Below are 21,468 nucleotides of genomic sequence, written 5' to 3' on the forward strand. Positions count from 1 at the left end.
TTTTTTTATAGCATCGCTTCCCATCGAGGGTGGAGCTATGCGGATTTATCCTTTCGAGGAGAGGGGGTCTGAGTGGGTGGAAAACCGATGGGGAGAAGCGAGCTTCCCCAAGGACCATTCTGCATTCCCGGCATGCCTCGAGGGAGCCGGGATAATGTGGCATTGACGCGATTTTCATCACAACGACGCGTTGACTGCAAATAGCGGCAAATTTTCCAACACACCCGTGGATGTTACACCACAAGGGCTAGAGTTCAGAGAGACTTCTACTCCTCCTCCCCCCCCCCCCCCCCCAACCCTCCCACACATCAACTCCTTGGGACATAAAGCACAGCATACACATTTGCTACCGTGTCGAATTTCGCTTCGACTCCGGGTCCGGGTCCGAGCAGTCGTTATTCCTTCATCCCTTTCACTGGGCCATTCGCCACGCACGGTCGCGACCGAGCCCTTAAGTATGTCGCGGCGGCAAATTGGGCTTCTCGGCACGCAGCGAGTGTTGAGTTTTGTTTTACATGTTTTTGAGCCTCCGTTCCATCCGCGCCCCGTTGTGTGGCGTATTTACATTGTGCCCTAAGCCCTTCTCATGAATGCGGATTCGAGCCGGGAGTGTGACAAAATCTAAACAATTATTTAATAGCGCCCGCGCCCGCGCAGGGCATAGACCCTTGCATTGTTGCGGCCCTTTCTTTATGGCTTCCGTCGCGGGTGATAGAAAGGACGTGCGGGTGCACCGATTCTCATCGAGATTAAATTGAGCTTAAAATTGGAAAAATGCATTGGTAGGCCATGGGAACCGGGAGATATTTACGTCTTTTTGGCGGTTAGCATGAGCTCCAATGACTTTTTCGTTGGCACTCTACAAAAGTGAGAACAATGTTGTACTCTGTTTTGGGCAATGAGAGCTGTGCTTTTCCTTGATTCAAACGCTTCCAGATGTGTACAAGAGCGTTATAGAATATCTCTCAAACAGTGAAAAAGAATGGCTCCCTAGATGCGAAATTTCACTAGCTCCTGGCCTTCGCGAAGCTCGCCGATGACGAAAACAATCCGGAAACATCCAACAGGTCTTGCCATAAACGGGTAAAAACGGAACAGGTAAGGAAATTCTCGAAATTAAGCATGCCGAATCGTGATGCTGCGCTATGCTGGGGAAAACCCGTCCGTAACGCCCATTCGACTCTACTGATGCTGCTCTCTCTCACTCGTTCTTCATCGCTGCAAAACCCTGAGTTCACGCACAAATGTGCGCTCCTTGTCACACACCGGCTCGCTCTCACTCGCACCCAGTTCCGCTTTTCCTGATTTCCAACCTTTCCCGAGACTTTCCGGCTAAAGCGAAACAGAGACCACCAGGACGAAAGCGCGCGTGTGAGCAGGACAGCTTCAAGGGCCGATTTTCTGCTCGATTAAGCCGCGGCTTAGATTTGTGCCGAGATGCGGAGAACGGAAGATGTGGCGGAACAGAGGGGTGGCAGGAGTTTGGTTGGGCGAAAACTGCCCTGGACGTGGTACAGATGCAGACGCGCCGTTCGCAGGTCGCTTTAGACGATCGCAAACGTTCTACGCGAGCAGGACGTGCGTGTTGCGCAAGAAGACGTCAGTAGTTGGAGGTCACCAAGAACAGGATCTTAGTGGGCGAGTGACCTGAAGTGTGATTTTCGAGGTGCTCCAGGTGATGTTCTGTAGCTAGTGACTCTCTGGATAAAGTGTTAAAAATTTGCGTGAACATCAGGCAAGTGTCCTTGGGGAGTTCCGGACGTGTTTGGATCTAGTGAGAATGATTCGCCTTAGCGACCTTCATGCGTCGGTGTTTGAGACGCGGTAGTCATCCAACCTGAAACAGATCATCCATCAAACGAGTCACGTGCGAAACCAATCAACCTTAGGATCTCGGTGATCAAGAACAGCAAGGTAAGAACCATTTCACGGATAACTCTCGACCACAAATCTCTTCTCTGGGTGTAATTCTCCGGGACATAAAATGCATCAAAGTGCGTTCTTCGAGGCCCTTCGTCAAGGGACACGATGGGAGTGCAATAAACTTTGGAAGAAACCAGGCCGCAGGGCTTTAGGGCACTTAATTGTTATGGAAAACCTGCTCATCGAGCGAAGAAAGGGCCGATAGATCGTCCCGATTAGTGTCTCGTGATTAGCATGCTCTCCATCCGACCGTCGGCCTCTGAGACCCGCGTAGTCTAGGATGCTGACGTCCACAAGGATGTCTGGAAAAGGTGAGGCGAGAGTACCATAAAAAAAAACACAACGAAAGACAAACAAGCCAGGCCGTATTTTCTCAGCGCACGCCCCATCCGCCTGATCCCGTTGGCAACGAGCCATGGACGTAATTCGAAGCCCTTCATCCGCCTGTGGTGCTCGAGCCAGCTGTCTTGGGCCACAAAGACGTTTGGTGGCGTTTCTGGGCCGTCGAACGCCCGATGTCCGGTCGCGAGTGGCTCACGTTACCAGCGGCAAATGCGTCGTTGGATTGCAATGCAGTTTTCCTCGCAGTCGGTGTATGTGCGGGTGGGGACAGTGTGTAAGGGCAAGGGTGTTTGCTGAAATCAGCCAGAAAGCACGATCGAGCTGTAAAAAGTCGTCAGGCTACGATCGCGAGTAGTCGCCCTTTTGCCCTACGGTTGGCGTAGACGCGATCACCGTTTCCAATAATCATCTAAGGCCACTAGGAAGGGCTAAAAGGGCTACTACGCTTTCCCTTGAGTCGGTGAAAATGAGAAAATTAGCGAGGGTCCTCAAAACAACTCATTCCGCAACGTTATTCACCGAGTCGCCAATCATGTCAATTCGCCGCTCAATCGATTGTTTGCATTAGTTACATACTTGCAACGAAACACTCGAAGCATCTTCTTCACCGGCACTAATCGACCGTAATTTACCACATTAGTTTGGGTTGTAAAATGTGCACGAGCCCTGTCTCCAGCTTCGGAACGGTTGCATAAATCTCTCCCTTAAGTATGCTTCCCGTCGGATTTTCGCGCGTGAAGGGCGCGAGTTTTACGAGTTTCGTTTTCGCGCATCGATCGCCGGCGCATCGTTAACGTCACCCAGTCGTAGTTACTTTATTTCAACAAATTAACCTCACCGACTCCAACGTGCAGCTCAACGATAACGTATGGTCGTACGGCAAAGGGTTCCATTCCCAAAATTGCTTTCAGCGACGGCAAAATCACACCCGGTGCATCTTCCGGCCGGATGCATCGATTTCTGCTGGCAGGTAAATGCATCGAGCTCTGCCCGCATCTTGCGCGGTTTCTTGCAAGGTGTTGGGTTTCGCCGGTGTAGCCCACATCGATTTGGGTTGATTTGCATGCGATCGAGACCGCCAGGAAGTGATCACTAGCAAAAGGGCCCGCATCGAAGCGGCAGGATCCCGGACACAAGGAACAAGGAAGCAGTGTCATTTTCCCGCCAGCTTCGGGATCTAAACCCGCTGGATCATGGGCCCTTGGGAAACTCGCGAGACCTCCAAAATGGAGCCACGCGCCGGTCGGTGCCCTTCACCGGAGACAGCCCTTCACGCCAGGTGGAGAAAGACACCCGCGGCCAGGGACCGCGTTTCCCGTGGCCCCGGACCGCGTGTTTATCGTCTTTGGGCCCGGAGCTCGTTTTCCCAAACAAGATACGCCGGCCGCGGTAGAAACAAAACAACGCCCCTCTCCCTGCATCGCCCCCGTTCCCTTCAAACCCTCGCTCGTGGTCATGACACTGGAGGTGATTCACTTGAAGGCGAGCGAACATAAACATCTGATCCGGTTGCAGCGCAGGCAGGAAGGTTGTAAACCGCGAGCAAAAGGGTTTCGTGAAAATGTGCGCAAAATTTCGCTCACACCTCACACAAGCACCCTTAGGGCCTGGAGTAAGTACCGATGACGCGATCTAATCGGTCGTAAAATGGGCCGCAATTGAAGAGGCGGTCCGGTGATGTGCAAGCTCCAAAAATACACTCTTCACGCGCAAAAAACACATACGTACACAAGCTCCCCAGGCCTCATAAATGTCTGTTTGAAAAATGTCACAGCGTAAACATAAACCTCGTACCGAGGCAAAATCGACAAGCTACAATAGCGTCCAAATGGACACCGGCAAGCTGGTCCTTGGTGAGGGGATCGTCGACGTCGTCAGCGGTGACGGCAACGTCTGGCGGCGACGTCCGACGGCGACGAAGTGTTGTCGCCTGCTAGACCCAACAACGCGATCGCGAACGGTAGCGCTCTTTGTGTTGCAAGTCGTGGAGCTACTGGACGTTGGCAGTCGTTCGACGAACACCGGGATGTACTCATATGTGCACGGCTTTGCTCCTGTTTGCGCACAACTGGACACCGCGGTTCGGGTTTTGACCGTTTGTTTCGAGATTTGTTCGCGAGATTTTGCAGGTCTCGAGAAGTGCGATTTGGAAGTGATTTTTGGAGGAACAATCAAGTGGCCTGTGGGCTTGTAGTGGGTGTCGAACGGTTGGTGAGGGCTCTCACCGGAAGAACAAGTGTCTACGATCTGGTGATCGTTTATCTGTGCTTTTGATAACGTGCGATCTGGAATTTAAAATGCCTAAAAGTGAGTTGATTCGATCGAAGAAGTGCAACAAGTCGTCTAATGTGCCATGAAATGAGACCCACATCAAATGTGGGTGTGAGAAAAATTGGAAGGGGGGTGTTGTGGGGTGTATGGAGTGGGGGGGGGATGTGGATCAGAAGGTTAGAAAAAAACTTAGCAATGTTGGAACGAAGTGCTACAGTGGTTCGTTAATAACTCAAACGATGGATTTTTATCCCTAGTGTACTTTGAAGTTGAGGTGTTAAAAGAAAGGATGGATTGTGCCATTAAATATTGAAAAAGGGATGCTTGGAATATCTTTCTGATAACTTCCTGTTAGCTAGTCATCGTGCACGAGTTAAAGATACCACTTACACAAAAAACAGCCCCTTAAACTCGCCTTCTCTCTTGCCAGAGCCTCATGTTTTATAGATGTTTTCTCGTTAAAATGTTATACATAATTAGTTACTGCTAGTAAAATTCGTTTATTTTTTACTACTGATAGGTTTGTCACTAACCGTTTCATGAGATATCGCTGAGAAAATTGCTCAGTTTCAGTATGATATTGTTTATCGGAATGCATTACAATGACCCTAGCCAGGAAGCGATAAAGGTGGTGCAAAAATACCTTCGACGAGTAATAGCTTAGCAATTTGATGCAGCCTCGACAAATGAAGAAGCTCTTTTTTTCCATGAAATTGTGATGAGATCATAATGCTTCACGTGGAATGAAAAGGAATAGCGTCTTTGTTTTATTGTCCAATGACGAGTGTGCCTTCACGTAGCTTGTTTTTCCTTTCTATTTTCTTGTTCGATTTGTCTGTTCGTATGCGAATTCCAATGGGGATGTTGCCTTTGATAAATAACTGATTGCAGGGACAATTTGCTTTTTAACGCACGTTTTATTCTCCATCTGCACCATAGGTCCAAAGACTCTTTCTGCCATGAAGGAGAAGAGTAAGAATGCGGCTCGATCTCGGCGGGAGAAGGAGAACGCCGAGTTTTTAGAGTTGGCTAAACTTCTGCCACTTCCAAGTGCCATCACCTCCCAACTGGACAAGGCATCGATCATACGACTGACGACGTCCTACCTGAAGATGCGTGAGGTGTTTCCCGAAGGTGGGTCCCGTCGGTCTGCCCTTTCTCGCCTGAAGGTGTTGACTTCATCGCACTCTTTCATGCAGGTCTCGGAGATGAATGGGGCTCACAGTACATCCCTAACAATCCACGAGATATGGCCATCAAGGAGCTTGGATCTCACCTTCTGCAGACGTTGGATGGCTTCATCTTCGTCGTCGCACCTGACGGCAAGATCATGTACATCTCCGAAACGGCTTCGGTACATCTCGGACTCAGTCAGGTAGAGTTGACGGGCAACTCCATCTACGAGTACATCCACAACTACGACCAGGACGAAATGACGTCAGTGTTGTCCTTGCAACCAAACATGTTCGTTGCGCCACCTCCCGCCGGAGCACCCCTGCCCGATGCACCCGTTTCCGGTCCACTCCTGCCACCAACTCCTCACACCGACCCAACCGCCCAGGACTCTCCCATTTCACCAGCTTTCCAAGGACTCCTGCATCCAGGAGCCGCTGATTCGCCTCCGCAAAGCCTAGGCTCGTCCAGTGCCACGATCGCCGCAATTGGCGGCCAACTCGGTCAATCTGTGCCGCCCGGTTTGACGCCTGAAGAGCTGCAATCCGCAATGCACCAGCAGCAACACATGCAGGGCGGCCATTCGCCACTGGGAGTGGGAAATCCACCCTCGTACGGAGCCACCCCCGTGTATGGACCTCAGCAACAGCAACCCCCACCCCCACACCATCACCACCACAGCCACTACCACCATCACCATCATCACGGTTTCCGGCAACGTCAGCGAACACAGACGATTGAAATAGAGCGTACGTTTTTCCTTCGCATGAAGTGCGTTTTGGCGAAACGTAACGCTGGCCTAACGACGAGTGGCTACAAGGTAAGGTGGTCAACACCGGCCTGCAGGTGTTGCAAATTGACTGTGAGGTTGCTGTTCTCCTTTGACAGGTCATTCATTGCTCGGGATACCTGAAGGCGTGCATTTACCAGGGTGATGCAACGTACGGAGACGGACATAGCTGCATCCAGAATCTCGGTCTCGTCGCCGTCGGTCATTCGCTGCCACCGTCCGCCATCACGGAAATCAAGCTGTACCAGAACATGTTCATGTTTCGCGCCAGCATGGACCTGAAGCTCATCTTCCTTGATGCCAAGTAAGTACGAGCGCAAACAGAGAGCTCTTATTTCCCGAGAAAAACAGCGAACGTAAGGGGGAAACCGAGGCCGGAAAATCCTCACGACGTGTCAAATCTCGTTTTTCATCGAAAAGACTCCCACCCCCATTGATTGGGCCACTTTACCTCTCGTAAAGGCCGCTTCAAGCGCTCGTTATCGAGGGTGGCCTGTTTGTCTGGTGGGCTCGTTATGGGCGTGAAAGGCGAGGGTCCTTTTTTTTCCTTCGTTTGCTTGCTTCAAAAATCAATCAACTCACGAACTCGATACGTTTCTCGTGTGTTTGCTTCTTCGGGCCTTCCAGGGTTGCGCAGCTTACAGGATATGAACCGCAGGATCTGATCGAGAAAACGCTTTACCAGTACGTGCACGCCGCAGACATCCTTCACATGCGCTATTCGCACCAGATCCGTGAGTATTCTTTTGTTGGGAACCCACAAAAAAAGGCCCGAAAGCGAAATCGATCCGGGAATTCGTCCACGCCATCTCAAACCACTCTAAATGCATATTCTCTTTAAATTTTGCCCCGTTAGTGATGTATAAAGGACAAGTTACAACCAAGTACTACCGCTTCCTTACGAAAGGTGGAGGTTGGGCTTGGGTTCAGTCATACGCCACCGTTGTCCACAACACTCGTTCTTCGCGTCCTCACTGCATTGTCAGTGTGAACTACGTACTGAGGTGAGTGACTGTGGCGCCCTCTTCTTTCGTGGGCTTTTTTCCCTAACCAGGTCGGTCTCTTCTTACAGCAATCAGGAAGCGCAGGACCTGTTGTTGAATGAAGTACAGCAGCCACAACACGGTGCTGCTACGCCTCAACATCAACCCTCACCGAGTGTAAAGCCAGAAACGATGGCTAAGGACAGAGCTGCCAATATCTCAGAGCCCGCGACGGCCTTGGCGGCTACTATGACTCCTACTTCTGGTCTAGCCTCCGGTGTGCCATCTCACATGTCCCCGATTGGGGGCACGGTGGTAGGAGGGAGTGCGAGTAGCAACCGGCGGGGTAGTTCCCAATCGTTGCAGCCCTCACACCAGACTAGCATGTCTTACGGTTCGATGTTGCTGGGTAAGGACTCCCTTCAACACGCTGATCAACATCAACAGCAGCAGCAACAACAACAGGGCGGATTCATTCAGCTGGCGGTGTTGGACGACGAATCTAGTTTGGGACCTATTCCAGGAGCTCCGTCAGCTTGCCTGGTAAGCCATGGTGGAGGACCAGCAGGACATGACGACTACGAGCTGCAGTTACAGTACAACTCGCAGGGAGGACCTCAACAGGAGCCGAACACTGGCAGCACCGGGTACTGTCTCAACTCCGCCCCAACTGGAGGACTACTGGATGGATCGACAACAGAAGGACAGGTGGGAGGAGACGGTAGTGATGCCTTCCTTGAGCCATATTACGACCAGTTCTACGGAGGATATGACTCACGCCAGGACCCCATCAGTCTACGTCCGTTTTCTGCCAGCTCCAACAGCTGCAGTAGTTCCGAAGGTGAAGGTGTGTTGGGACAACACGCGCATCATCATCATCATCACCATCACCACCATGTGCAGCAACAGCAGCAGCAGCAACAACAACATCACCATCATCATCAACAACAGCAACATCACCAGCAACACCAACTTCAACCGCTACCCAGCTACGAAACAATGACCTCTCTGTCAGGCTCGGGAGCAGGTGTTCTAAGGCAGCACGAGCTTGCATACGGTGAACATCATCTTGAAGCACATTACGGCCCTACAAATGGCCACCCACACCATCATCACCCACATCAACAACATCACCACCAACCCCACCATCAGCATCATCTTCACAACAACGGTGGGACAGCTAATGGGGGCTCTTCCTTCCTGTACGACGCTTCTCCTGCAACACTAGATGGCAGCACCAGCTCAGCCTCCCCCTTCGACGGTCTCTCCCAGCAGCAGCAGCAGCAGCAGCAGCAACAACAACAACACCAGCAACAACCGTCACCCTTCGAGCAACAGCAACACTCCTTACACGCACCTCACCAGCATCACTTCCAGCAACACGATTTGCAACTCGGTGAATCAACTCTCGTAGGACATCAGGGCGCCATCATCGGTATGACGTCACCGGCAGGAGCCAACTGCACCGGTGCACCTGATCGAGATGAGACCCCAGGTGGTGCCGTCACCGGAGGAAAAGCGCCACCGGGTGGGAACAGCAACACGGCGGGCAACAACGTCGCAAACGCGCTGAACAACAACCTCGTGAGTAATTGCGGCACTAATGGCGGTCATCATCATCAAGCTGGCTCCAATGGCGGCATCATCATTAGCAGCTCGGAAGCGGGCCACGTGGAGGCGGGTGGTGGAGGGCCTGTCTTAACGGTCAACGTAAATTTAAGCCAGCTGCACCACCACGGGGGTGGTGGTAACGCCTCCAGCAATAACAATAACAACAACGAGCTAAATAGCGCGATTAACAACAACAACAACAATAATAACAGCACAAACAATAACAACAACCTGCACGGGATTAGCTCGAAGGGATACGTACTCGAAGGGAAGAAGGGTGGGGTAGGGAGCCGCACCCAACCCCCTCACCAACCACAACCTTCTGCTCCTCAACAACCCACACAGCAACCCCACTTCGCGGACTCGTACGGACTGCCACAGTACACGAGCGTCATCGTGGAGTCGTCGACGTCATCATCTTCGGCGGTGGCATCGACGGCGCCGTCAGGAAGCTCGACGGCACCGTCGGGTGGCTCAAATGCGGCCACCCACGAGTTTGTATCGCAGCAGTGCACGTGAGGTGCCAATGGAGGCGACGAAACCAATCCAATCGGCAGCACTTTAATCAATCGCTTGCGAGGGTGGTAAAAAATCAACCCTCGGGATTATCGCTGGAGGGTAATTTATACGCGGATGGCGCGGATTTTGACGCGTGCCAGGATCGCTGACATCTGGTGCGATTCGTCGTCCTTTGCAATACGAGAGAATAAGGCGGAAAAATTAAGCTAATAATGGGTGGCTTTTTACGTTCGATTTCGTTAAGATGCGATAAGTGGGCCGATGGTGGTGGTCACTGGCAGAATATTAGGGCGATACATACATACATATATATAGATATATGCGAGGATCAGAGGATTAGGATTTTACGCCAACTAATTAATCATTTCGCTCGCTAGTGGTTAGTTTGCTATTTAACTTTATTTATTGTATGTTTGTTCCATCACTTCTTCGTCTTGATTTTCCTTCTCCCTCTGTCTTTCGCCCCAACCAGTAATGCGCACCCTTCGCGCCGTCTCCTTTTCCACCCCTCTAGCCCTCCTCTTTCTCCTCGTCCTTCTTTCACCACCCCCTACGACCGTCGTCCTTTCCGTTTCCCGCTCCGAAAGGATTGGAATGCTGAGCAGCAGTAGCAGCTAGGTCGGGTACACAGCTACGGATAAGTGAACATCACAGTTAATCAATTCAATACAATCAAGATACTGCTGGGCGTGTGTTAATGGCTACTCGCATCGGCATTATGTTCGAACTATGACTATTAATTACTACCAAAATGCTAACATCTTTATGGGCTGATGCTTGACTTTGCTTCTTATTCCCCCCCTGGGAGGGGTGTTGGGGGGTAGGGGGAGGAGGGGCGGGGTGTATTATCCTTTTCCGAATTATTCCGGCTCCCACCCGTGCGTTTCTCCGGCACCATTACCCCCTCTTCCACCCATCACATATCAGCTCTGTCTAGGAGTGTGAATGGTGACGTAGGCCGAGAAAAATGGTTCGCTGTTTCTTGATTCTTTCGTCGTCCTCCGTCGCGGTTTTTCCGCGCGATCCTATTAAGGCGGTACATTTCCTCGCATAGGCAGCACTACACTGGATTCGCGTATAAATAAACTCTGACTGGGTTTTCGTACAAATGCGAGAAAAAAAGGCCGCCTCGCTGAAGGCCATGCCGAGAAAGCGTGCGAGAGACTAGAGAAAGTACCAGAAGGAAAAGAAATGGATAAATATTTTCCAAAATATCTACCTGCCCGGGGAAATGAGCGGAAGCATGTAAATAAAGACAATACAACCTCGCCGTCGTGGCGGTGTGACGACGAGTGAAGAAATTACACAATTCCGCCTGCCGAGCTACCGTTCTGTATAAATGTTACTCGAGTTAATTTGCAAACTGCAATTTATCGTCGGCACAGCTGCCTCTTACTAGCTAGCCTTTTCTAACGTCTTATCAAACTAGCAGCTAGGCTAGGGTTCCGCTAACAGTGCACGTGCATGTAAACGTACTCTTCGTTCGAGCTCGTGGAAAATCCCTCGCTTACAGCTTGGGAAAGCGGAACAAAAACGCATTTTCCTTCATCCTCTGCACCTTGCTATTGCCTCTCGTGTGTTCGTTTCCTCTAGCGGTACTAATCTCTGTCCAATGTTTTGTCTGCCTGTCCTCATGATTATCTTTTTTGTGTTTTTTCTCTTCAAAACTTTTACAAAGTGTACGAAACAGGGTTATTACTCTTATGTATGTACACACGCACCATGGGGATATTTATGTTTAACATGATTACTCGCTTTTGTTTAATTCCAAAATGTAATTGATCGCCTTCACACATACACGCCCTATAGGGCACAGGATTGAGGGTTCGATACAACGAGACACGCCGGTAGCATGATGGCAACATAAAACATAAAAAATGGCCCACATTTGTCGGGACATTCGTAGGGAGAGGCTTAGACCCTCGGCTCGTCACAGCGGATTTGGCAGTAGGTCTCACAGTATCGTTCATGCAGGTGCAGGTGTTTGGTTTGCCTAAGTGTCGACACGGTCCGTTAGGAAAACTCGCATGCTACTTGCACGTGTTTTTCACGACATAAGCTAACACCGCGGTTCGTTTACTCCTTCCATCTTCACGTTCTCTTGAGAGAGCGTTTCTTTTCATTGTCTTCATTGCGTTAACACAGATAATTGTCTCTAACACTCAATACGCTAAGCTATAATTTGAGAAACATCATATAAATGAAACAGCATAAAATAAAACAGATAATTCATGTCTGGCAAATATCTCGGGGCATGAGAAAAAATAATAATCAAAAAGCATATCGTTGAGTTATTTCAGGGTTTCAAGCGAAGGTCTACGATAAGATAACATTGTATCATTCACATGCTTGCAACCGTTTATAGGTGTTAATTATCAACGATGCGAGCGATGTCACGTTGAAGATGGATCAATAAAAGTTTCTTAAAATGTTTTATGGCTGTTTTTATATAGGTTCTTATAGCCATTTTTTTTCAAACAAACAAAGTCGATATTGAACATTGCAAATACAAAATTTCGCATGGTCAAAGGTGCCTTTGCTCCCGAGCTAGGATGCATCGTTCGGATGTTAGGCGGAGCACAGATATGCTCACATTCACAGGCACCAGCACACTCATTCGTGATTTGAATTATAAGGGAAAAACCAATGCACATTCGCCAAATAATGATAGCCAGACGTGGAATCCTTCCGATCTTGGGTACCGGGAAAAAGAAAATCTGCAACCGAGGTTCAAATCGTTTTTAAGATAAATTATATTCTTCGCTTACGGTCTAGTGAAGTTAACTTTCAACAGTGGTTACAGTGTTGACGCGCCTAGCAGTGATTTTACAAATCACCCGTTGTTGAAGGGAAAGGAGAAGAGGTTTGCAACCGTCGGTCGACCGCATGTGTGTGTGAATACGATGTATTGGTATATAGTAGATAGGAATATAAAAACAAACGAAATCATTCGCAAGATGGAAGTGGACTCGTCCTTACGAAACAAAAACGAACGAAAAGTAAAGAATCATACACTAACAGCAGCATCAGCAGCTTTGCCAGAACATAATGGTTTGCTTACAGGGGTTTTGCTACTTTTCTAATTTCTAAATCGATAGCCGGGAAAATGGGGCAACAAAATAAACCCACACAACCTTTACCGAGGATAATCACGACCTTTAAGAGGTGAAATTAGAAAAAAAAACACACAGGAATAGTACACATTACAAAAGCTAACAAATGTTTCTCAAACTCTCTCCAAACAACGTGCGCACGTTGCTGCTTCTGCTCCGGCGTTCGATACACTTTGTCTTGTGTCATATCAGCCTTTCGTTTTCGCATCAGTTATATATGCATGAACTAGGTTCCAATATAAATAATATAGCAAACACACTCACACACACACAAACTAAAAAAAATCTGCACTACTGCAGCAACATTAATAGTGACCGTAATGCGAACCGAACGGTCGGATCTATCATTTCCGCGCTGCGCTATATATGGTCAGCATCAAATGCAGGGTATTGCTCGTAACGCCCTAAACTCTTCAAAAAAAAACACGTGCAATTTCGTCCTTTCTGCTCTTTTGGCTCACTTTTGCTTCCTTCCTCGAAGTCTTTAAACAAAAAAACAAGCAAACAAGTAACCGTAGCAAACGTCTGCGTTGTGATGAAATAAATGCCTCTCAACAAATACGATCTCGATATTACAAAAATAGGGGGAGAGGAAGAAAAAATGTTCCGTTTGTAATCCTAAACATATATGTATAAATCGTAAAGTGTATAATATAGTAATAATCGCGAATTTCCAGGTAAATTTGACCGTTCTAAAGGCTCTATTAGCTTTGCCTTCTGTCGTATTCTTGTTATTAACTAAAGTGAACCATCGTCCGTTCTCACACGCTAGTAGTACCATTTATCATGAATAGCAGCTTGGGGTTTCCTTTTCTCTAGCATGAGTTTGTGTGTTTGTGGTAGATTTCTCTAGATTTGTATGGTTTTTCTTCTATTTGGCTGTACATGAACCATGCCAGGCATGACCATTGCGTCCTTCAACTGTTCGCTCCCGACCAGTAACAATTAATTCACGATTTTTCATCTGTCTTACCGTGCTCATGGTCACAGTAGTGCCAAGGTAGTAACCGATTACCCTAGTTCAGGAAAGCCCTTCTGTACCGCATCATACCGGGGATTTCACAATACTTTATATACTCGCCGTTTGCTTTAACCAAGCAGGCGCACTCAATATTAGTGGTTTTCAATTATTTGGCTTATCTTCATCGTTCGAACTCGTGCCCGAGGAAGTTCGCGGATACTTTCAATTATTGGTGAGATATATGTATATATATATATATATATATATGTATATGTATAACAATTCATACGTGCACTATCATCCAAAACTAATTTAGATTTGGACCACAGATGGGGAACACTAAGTTGTTTCCAAAATGATACAAATTTAGTGATAGTATAAGTAGAAGATTTAGAATACACAAGGATTGCCAGTAACAACTCCAGCCGAAATCCTTCAAGGTTTACTTATGATAAAGGCGTGTTCGCCTTTAAAAAAACGCTATCTGAACAATAAAGATCAGTGATTATAATGTCTCTGAATTTATGCGAATGAACCGATTGAGCGTCCAATACTCGGTAGGACACGCTCTGTCAGATAGATTTCTCTAAGCATGCCAGCATGGGAGAGGGACAACATTCCGCTCTGAATCTTAAGTATCTAAAGAAAGGTAAGAGAACTTATATCCTTGTCAAAGCAAATTTATAACTGCATCGGGAGGCGGAAATATATTGCCTGATATATAAGAACCAAGCAAGATTTTGACTAATCGGGAGCATAAGGAATTCTAATCGTAAATGCGGTTAATGATCCTGTATCACCCACTGAACCGGATGATACGGCGAGTGATACGATTGATTGGAATGCAAGACAAGCATCCGCGCGAGAGAATACTAGTGCGAAATACTTCTATCGATTTGTCAGCGCCAGAACCGGGGCAAGACCGGTTCGCATGTTCGATGTGTGCCGCTGAAAGCCAGGATAGCTGCTGACTATCAAGTATCAGAGGTAAAGGCGTACTGCTGCTGAACCGATGCTACGGCAGGTCAGCGTACCCATTCGTCTACAGGCTGTTGGTGGATTCAGTCGCACCTCTGGTTAGTTGCCCGAGTGTCGTTTGCTCGGGTGGAGAGAGTCCTGGTCGTCCGGGTGTTGCACCAACGGTCCCAGGAGTCGCTCCTTGGTGCTGCTGAATGAAATTGGGCATCAACCCGGCACCGGTGGCTGTCGGGCGTTGTTGGGTCGAGGCTGGGTGGTTGTTGGCGCTGTAATCATAGCCGGCTAGTGGTAGCATGGTGCTGCAGGAATCATCCCGTCGTTCGCCAGTATCATTCAGTGCAGCCGCACTGACCTGATGCTGATTGTTGAAGTCCTGCGGCTCCATGGTAAGTCGTGAGCTGAGTAAATTGTAGTACGTTTTGTATCGTTTCAGCTGAAAAAGGATCCAACGAAAAAGGGTTTACATCAGCTCTCAGTGCTTTGAAGATCGGGAGCGGTTTACGCAGACACGCACCTCGTACTGCAGGTACACCTCCTTTTCCTTGTAGTTCTGTAGCGCCAACCCTTTGGGTGGGGCAGCTGACACCTTGTGCTCCTCCAGCAGGTTCATAATTTTTGTTATCTGTCGTTCGTGGGAAGCTAACTGATCGCGCTAGAATGAGAAGATCGTTATGTCGATAGTCAACATCTACGAATCATTTCACGGTCAACCCGTTAAGTCCTTACCAGTAGAAGACGACTATGCGTGCAAGGAAGGAGTGGGCGTTGAAATCTTTTTTGACTTCCAACACCACCCTCGAGTGGCGGTGCGGAAAAGGACGCGCAAACGAAGTTGATGGTATCAATCCACGACTGCAACTCCTTCGAATCGCTGGTCTGAAACAGGAACTCCGACTGATCGGCCGTCTGCAGTCGGAATACGTGCTGCTTCTTAGTGTAGTCCGTAGCCCGGGTTGCCAGCGCGTGGTGAATCCGGATCGCATTATGCACGTTGTCCGACATCTGGTTCTTACGAAAGCCGTGCTCATCCTTATGCAAATAGAGCACGAGATCGCGTAACGTACAGAAGAACATCTTCCACGAACGTCGTCCAAACGGGGCTAAAACGGTGCAAGAAAAGCCGCAGCAAGCTGCAACAATCAATAAGGGGAGTCTCGGTTGCGACATGGCTGTCTGTAAACACACTGTACTCACTCTTCTTGTAGTTCGTGTCGAAGCAGCACTTCCGCATCACGTAGCCCTTCTTGTACTCTACTGCCGCGAACATTGCTGGCGCCTCCAGGAACGGATTTGGCCCAACAGGTGGTCCCTGCAGGCTGCCTCCGGTCACACCTCCATCGTTTGATCCACCGTTACCACCTCCACCACCGCCACCACCACCTCCACCCAACACACCGCCACTATTCCCGTTGCCATCGTTATTCCGTATACCTAGCTTAGGGTCAGACTCGTCGTCCCTGTTGATAAAGAGGAAACAAACACATATGTTAATGAAAGAACAAACTCTTGAGATGCAAGATCAATCGACGTACAAAGCCCATTCGAGCTGCTTCTCCTTTATCGAATAGTACAGCTGCTTTAGCACGTTCTTGGGGAAATTTTCACCATCGTTCAGGTCACTTAGATTGTCGATGAACTCGGCGCACGTCATTTTGGAGCCTATATTCTGCCCGTGGAGGTCCGTGTTAAGCAGCATGATTGCACACGTAAGCGTATGCACAGCATCTGTTACGAAGCAAGCTCGATTAATAGATGGCACGACCAACTACTGCCTACTGTAAGTACCTTGTGAGTTGAACGACCGTGGATTGCAGTCCAAATAGCGCTTGGAGAAGTGGACCAGCACGCGTTCGCGCTCCTGCGTTTCGCCCGTCAGCGAAAATTGCTTCAAAAACAGCCGCAGCGCTTTGTCGAGTGTTAGGCATTCGAAAAAGAAAAACTTCAAGTATTCCTCGGCGACGGCGCGGCTGAAATCATTGCTAGAAAAGCGGAGAAGCGAGCAAATTGGATTAGTGAGCATTCAGCAGTCATCCACGAAATATAACGTACTTTTTGCACAGATGCCGAGACACGTCACTCTTCTTGAAGCCCTCCAAATAATAGAGCCGCTTGGCGAGCCTCTCAGCCGACGGTAGGTCCACGGCTTTCGGCGAATAATGAAACGAATGCAGCGAATCGACGTCACTACCATCATCCGAGACCGGTGGGGACGATTCACGCGTCAGGATGCCCCCATAAGGCGTCCCATCACCGAGACCCTGCAGCAAAGGAGCCACGCCAGGCTGCAACATACCGTCATCCGTTGACTCGAACCCATCCAGATCCGATTGCTCGGCTTCCTTGATGAGCGCGAGACAGCGAGCCCCGTCGTAATCGTCCTCAACGTCGGTACTGCCTTCACCGGATTTCACCTGGATCACGAGCTTATGCTCTCGATCAGAATGGCCCAACGGCAGATCGCACCGGTGGGTGTTCTCCGAGATCAAGATCGTCGAGTCAGAGTCGCTCGGATCACTAATGGCCATAGCCATGAGGTCCTTGGTGCTGAGTAGGTCATGCTCGTCCTGATAGTCGGGGCTGGAGATGTTCGACACCGCTTCCGACACGCTGTGGTCTCTTCCACCACCGTATCCCGATTGACCCGGATACTGCCCGGAAGTATGCTGCTGGTGATGTTGATTCAGCTGCTGCTGATGCGATAGGTGCTGGTGATGCTGCTGGTGATGATGCTGCTGCTGATACAGGCCACTTCCCGGTGTTGCGGTCCCTCCGGACATGCCCGATATGTTGTTGGCGGTGGAGGAGCTAGCAACACCGGAGGCGCCGTGGCCATTGTGAGAATGCTCGCGAGAACCACCGGAGGAAGACATGACCGAGCTCGAGACGGAGGTAGGTGAAGCCGGGCTATCGCTGGCGGAGCGCTGAGGTGAGGAACTGACCGAACTGGAGTAGGACAACGGCGAAACCACATTTGCGCCGGGTTCGGTTGCGTTGATGATATTTTCTCCTCCAGTTCCAGCCGTTTTTGAAACCACCTGCGCGTTGTAGGACCACAAGAATCGCTCTCGTTCCGATATCTAAAAGGGAGAAGACATTCGAAAACATCAATTGATCGGAATCCAGCAAAGGATCTCCACCCCAGCCAGCTACTTACCGCGTATTCCTGCGAATCGTGGCGCGTATCGAGTAAGGTGTTAAGCGAGCTGTTCACATCCTCATCGATATCGATAGAGACGACTGCACCTATTCCACCGTCTCGTTGCGACTGCTGAAGGTGATCTTCCGAGCGACTCGTACGGAATCCAGCAGCATCGCACTTCCGGATCATTCCACTAGCTGGTCCCGAGCCAGAACTCATGTTGGTGTTGGCCGTCAACTCACCACTACTGGTGTTACCCCCTCCTGGACCATCTCCACCACCATTTGAGGAGTGATCGGCTGTTGCTCCGGCACCGTAGCGGAACACTTGATGGTGATGATGGTGCCCACTAGCCCCACCGTACTCCGGGCTCGTCGGCATCGAATTGACGCCCATATCGTTGTTGTTGCGGTGTTGCTGCTCGTGTCCGGAGTTGCCAGTAGGCAGCAGATGATCGCCACCTCCACCAGGACCCACGCCAAACGTAGTCGGTGACGTTGGCACAGAGTAACTGACCTCGCTAGGGTCGCCCTTGGCCCTTAACCCGACCATATGGCGCTGCTGGGGATGCCTAAGGGCCGATTCTCCTCCGGCTTGTTTCGGCACATCCTGCTTGCCGGCTGCCCTAGTGACACCCGTCGAACTATCACAGTCTGTTGGCCATCCAACGCCCGCACCGTCGCCGTTGTTGGAGTCTGCCTTGGCGTTGCTAAATGCGATTTGGTTTGGCCCGTCTCCACCGGCAACGGTGTCACCCGGTCCGGTTCCGGATCGCTCCCCGTTGCTGCGATTACCGTGGCCTTCGCTAATACGGCCTTTTTTGTCTTTGCCCGATCCCGCTAGCATCCGGCCGAAGGATTCAGTGCCCGCCGGAAGGTTGTTGTTGCCGTTCGAACCGTGACTGTCTGCATCGGCGGGTCTCCGCTTGTTCATCGGACCATCTCCGTTGCCAGATTCCTCCAAAACGTTATTGTCGCTGGTTGGCAGCCCACCGGGTGAGAGTGGAGACGCCGGTGATGGCGGCTGCGTAGGGTCGTTGTTGGCATTGTCCTCCATCAAGCAACTGCTGCTGTTGCTGTTGTCCTCCGAACGGCTGGTGGACGACGACAACGTGTCATAGTTGACCAGTGGCGCGTTTTTGCGTTTACCACTGAAACGTTGCGCGTTTGGTGACTCCCGGATCCCTTCCACCAACTAGAACAAAGCGAGAAGCACAAATTCAGCCAACTGAACGTCAGATCTTCTGCTGTTGAAGAACGCCAAAACTTACCTCTTTGCTGACTGGAGCTTCGTAGTAACGTGTCTCGAACTGGGATTCGCCGGTCATGACGAATCGCGAATGTTTCAACAGATCAGACCGGGCCGTCGGAATCTGGGATGCCCGGGGAGGTTTCCGGCCCCGAGATGGCGACTGAGGCGCACTCCAGTTATGCGCGATGGCTTGAGGAATGCGTGAAGGCCGACAGGCGGATTCCGACTGGCACTCGCGAATCCCATACGGGCTGCCATTTCCACCGGTCCGTCCGATGGCCACCTGGTTCGGTGAGTTGAGGTTAGGCTCCGAATCGAGCGACAGCAACTTGGAACGCTTTGGTTGCACCAGACGAGAAGTCGGAACGGAATGAAGCTGCGGCGGAGAGCCATTCGTGTTGTCACTGCGCAAAGGATACGTTTGTTGCTGCTCGATGGATTCGTCACTAAGCAGCAGTTGCTGCTCCTCGTGTTGGTACTGCTCTCGAAGGTAGTTCTTGATCCATGGATCTGCGAAGGGAACAATGACGTGAAAGGAAGATGGTTCCAAAAGATCGATCTGTTCAAGAGCACTCAAGGATGTACGTACCTCGCTTCATACGCAACGTGATCGGTTCCGTTGCGAGTCCGAGGCATTTCAAGACTGACAAATTAAAGAGAAATATACAAATTAGAGCTCCAGACCAACATGATCTCGCCATCGCTCGTAAAAACTTACCGTCACGAGGGGAATATTGTTGAGCATCCGTATCGTTTATTTTTAGGAAGACGTCCCCAACTTCCACCTAGCAAGCAAGAGAAAAAAGGAATTTATGTACTTTCGGTGTTATAAAAGTCCTTCTAGCGAACACATAAACTTCATCTCAATGAGGGTATATAAGGCCTTTTCTGTCCACGTGGATGGCCAAATGGAAAAGCTGGGTGATTTGACAAGGAAGCTGACAAGAATGTTTCCCTAGCTAACAGTCAGATCTGTCCTTTAAAAAAAACTCCAATGCTGACCAATGCTTTGTTAGGAGGGTTCATGTGACGTTGACTGTGTAAGCTAAGGGTTATTTTAAATAGCTGTCAACCTCCGAATCTTAGTCTCAATCATGACATATACATCCAACGCTAGTTGAAGCTTACTTTTCCACAAAGCGCCGCAGGTGAATCTTCCCGAATTTCCACGATGACGTGATCGAGCAGATCCGTCGCCCGCACCACGAATCCCAGCCGGGTGTCCTCTTTCTTCCGCCGCAGGACAACGGTAAACTCCTCAGGACCGAGCGTTTGAGGTGACAAATGCTGCTGCTGGTGATGTAGCATGCGTTCGGGCGAGGTGGATTTGATCATATCGTACACGCGGCTTTTCACCTTCGGATCTACACGACGAAAAAGGGTATACAGAAGAGATTCGTCGTTCAGTACGGGGTATTTAGAAGGAGGTTCCAAAGTGCTCCGACAAGCAGCTTACCGGTCTTGAGCTGGAGAGTCATCGGGTTTGGCGAAACCCGGACACATTTCACCACTGCAAAAGGAGAACAACAAAAGAGGGAAGTTTAGAAAACGTCATCAATAAATGGCCGCCACATGGCGCGTTATCGCGTCGTCAGCAAGCGCGTGATCATGAAAGCAAAATAGGAAACAGCAGTGCAAAGTACCATCTTTGGTAGCCAATCCAGTAACATCGACGCCGTTTATCTTCATCACGATATCACCGATATCCACCTGCAATGATAATGGCCATCGGAAACAGGTTAGTGGCGTGCGTGTGGTGCCGTGGCCCGTGCGTTGCGGTGCAGTCGGTGCAAGCTTGCACGGCAGGTGCAGTCGGTGCATGGCCACACCTCGCTACCTACCTTGGCACACATGTCCGCCGGGGTATTCTCGATGATCTTGTAAATGACGTGCTCGCCTGTGTCGATCTGCCGCAGCAGAAACCCGAACGTCGTCCCATCCTTGCTCATCCGCAGCACAGCGGTCACTTCCTCAGCCATAATGGCCGTGTGGGAGATACAGTCATCGATCGGAGTGACCAAACCGGAACTCGCAATCCGTGCGAGGCCCAGGCCCAGTCCCTTTCCGGCCTGTCGCTTATCTGTCGTCTCTTTGCTGCTAAAAGGGAGTAGACTCGCGGCCGTAACTGGGCAACCGGAAACCGGAATCTGGCCCGCGGTTCGCAACGTGCCCTCGATACTTCCGGCTCTCGATATTCCCGGCTGCTTCGTTCCGCACTTGGATTTCGTCGCTTTATCTCGCTCTCTACGGGGAATTGGAAATTTTTGGCCTCTTCCACACTGACGTGTTTTTCTGGCCACTGACGGTAACGTCGGGCACGCACAGCGACGAGAGAGCGAACTCCGCAAGAGAGAAAGAGTGAGAAGGAGAGAGCGCGACGTCTATGCGTGTGTGCACGACAGTGAGAGTGCAGC

General features: G+C 50.0%; 2 protein-coding genes across 2 annotated transcripts; one reads left to right on the top strand and one right to left on the bottom strand.

Moving 5' to 3' along the window:
* Positions 1 to 4,562: 4,562 nt before the first annotated feature.
* Positions 4,563 to 9,612, top strand: LOC128728346 (protein single-minded-like). Its single transcript, XM_053821970.1, has 7 exons — positions 4,563 to 4,572; positions 5,476 to 5,670; positions 5,736 to 6,529; positions 6,598 to 6,803; positions 7,127 to 7,233; positions 7,356 to 7,503; positions 7,572 to 9,612. Exons 1-7 carry the CDS (start codon positions 4,563 to 4,565, stop codon positions 9,610 to 9,612), a joined length of 3,501 nt encoding a protein of 1,166 aa, XP_053677945.1.
* A 5,116-nt stretch (positions 9,613 to 14,728) lies between these two features.
* On the bottom strand, positions 14,729 to 21,033 carry LOC128728347 (PH and SEC7 domain-containing protein). The gene is made up of 15 exons (XM_053821971.1): positions 20,896 to 21,033; positions 20,698 to 20,764; positions 20,511 to 20,564; positions 20,183 to 20,418; positions 19,773 to 19,839; positions 19,644 to 19,697; positions 19,086 to 19,564; positions 17,819 to 18,976; positions 16,714 to 17,741; positions 16,450 to 16,643; positions 16,197 to 16,389; positions 15,859 to 16,121; positions 15,391 to 15,794; positions 15,179 to 15,316; positions 14,729 to 15,097 (listed from the first exon to the last, which is right to left on the bottom strand). Exons 1-15 carry the CDS (start codon positions 21,031 to 21,033, stop codon positions 14,729 to 14,731), a joined length of 4,842 nt encoding a protein of 1,613 aa, XP_053677946.1.
* Positions 21,034 to 21,468: the final 435 nt, after the last annotated feature.

Source organism: Anopheles nili, chromosome X (assembly GCF_943737925.1).
Source record: "Anopheles nili chromosome X, idAnoNiliSN_F5_01, whole genome shotgun sequence".
Lineage (NCBI taxonomy): Eukaryota > Metazoa > Arthropoda > Insecta > Diptera > Culicidae > Anopheles > Anopheles nili.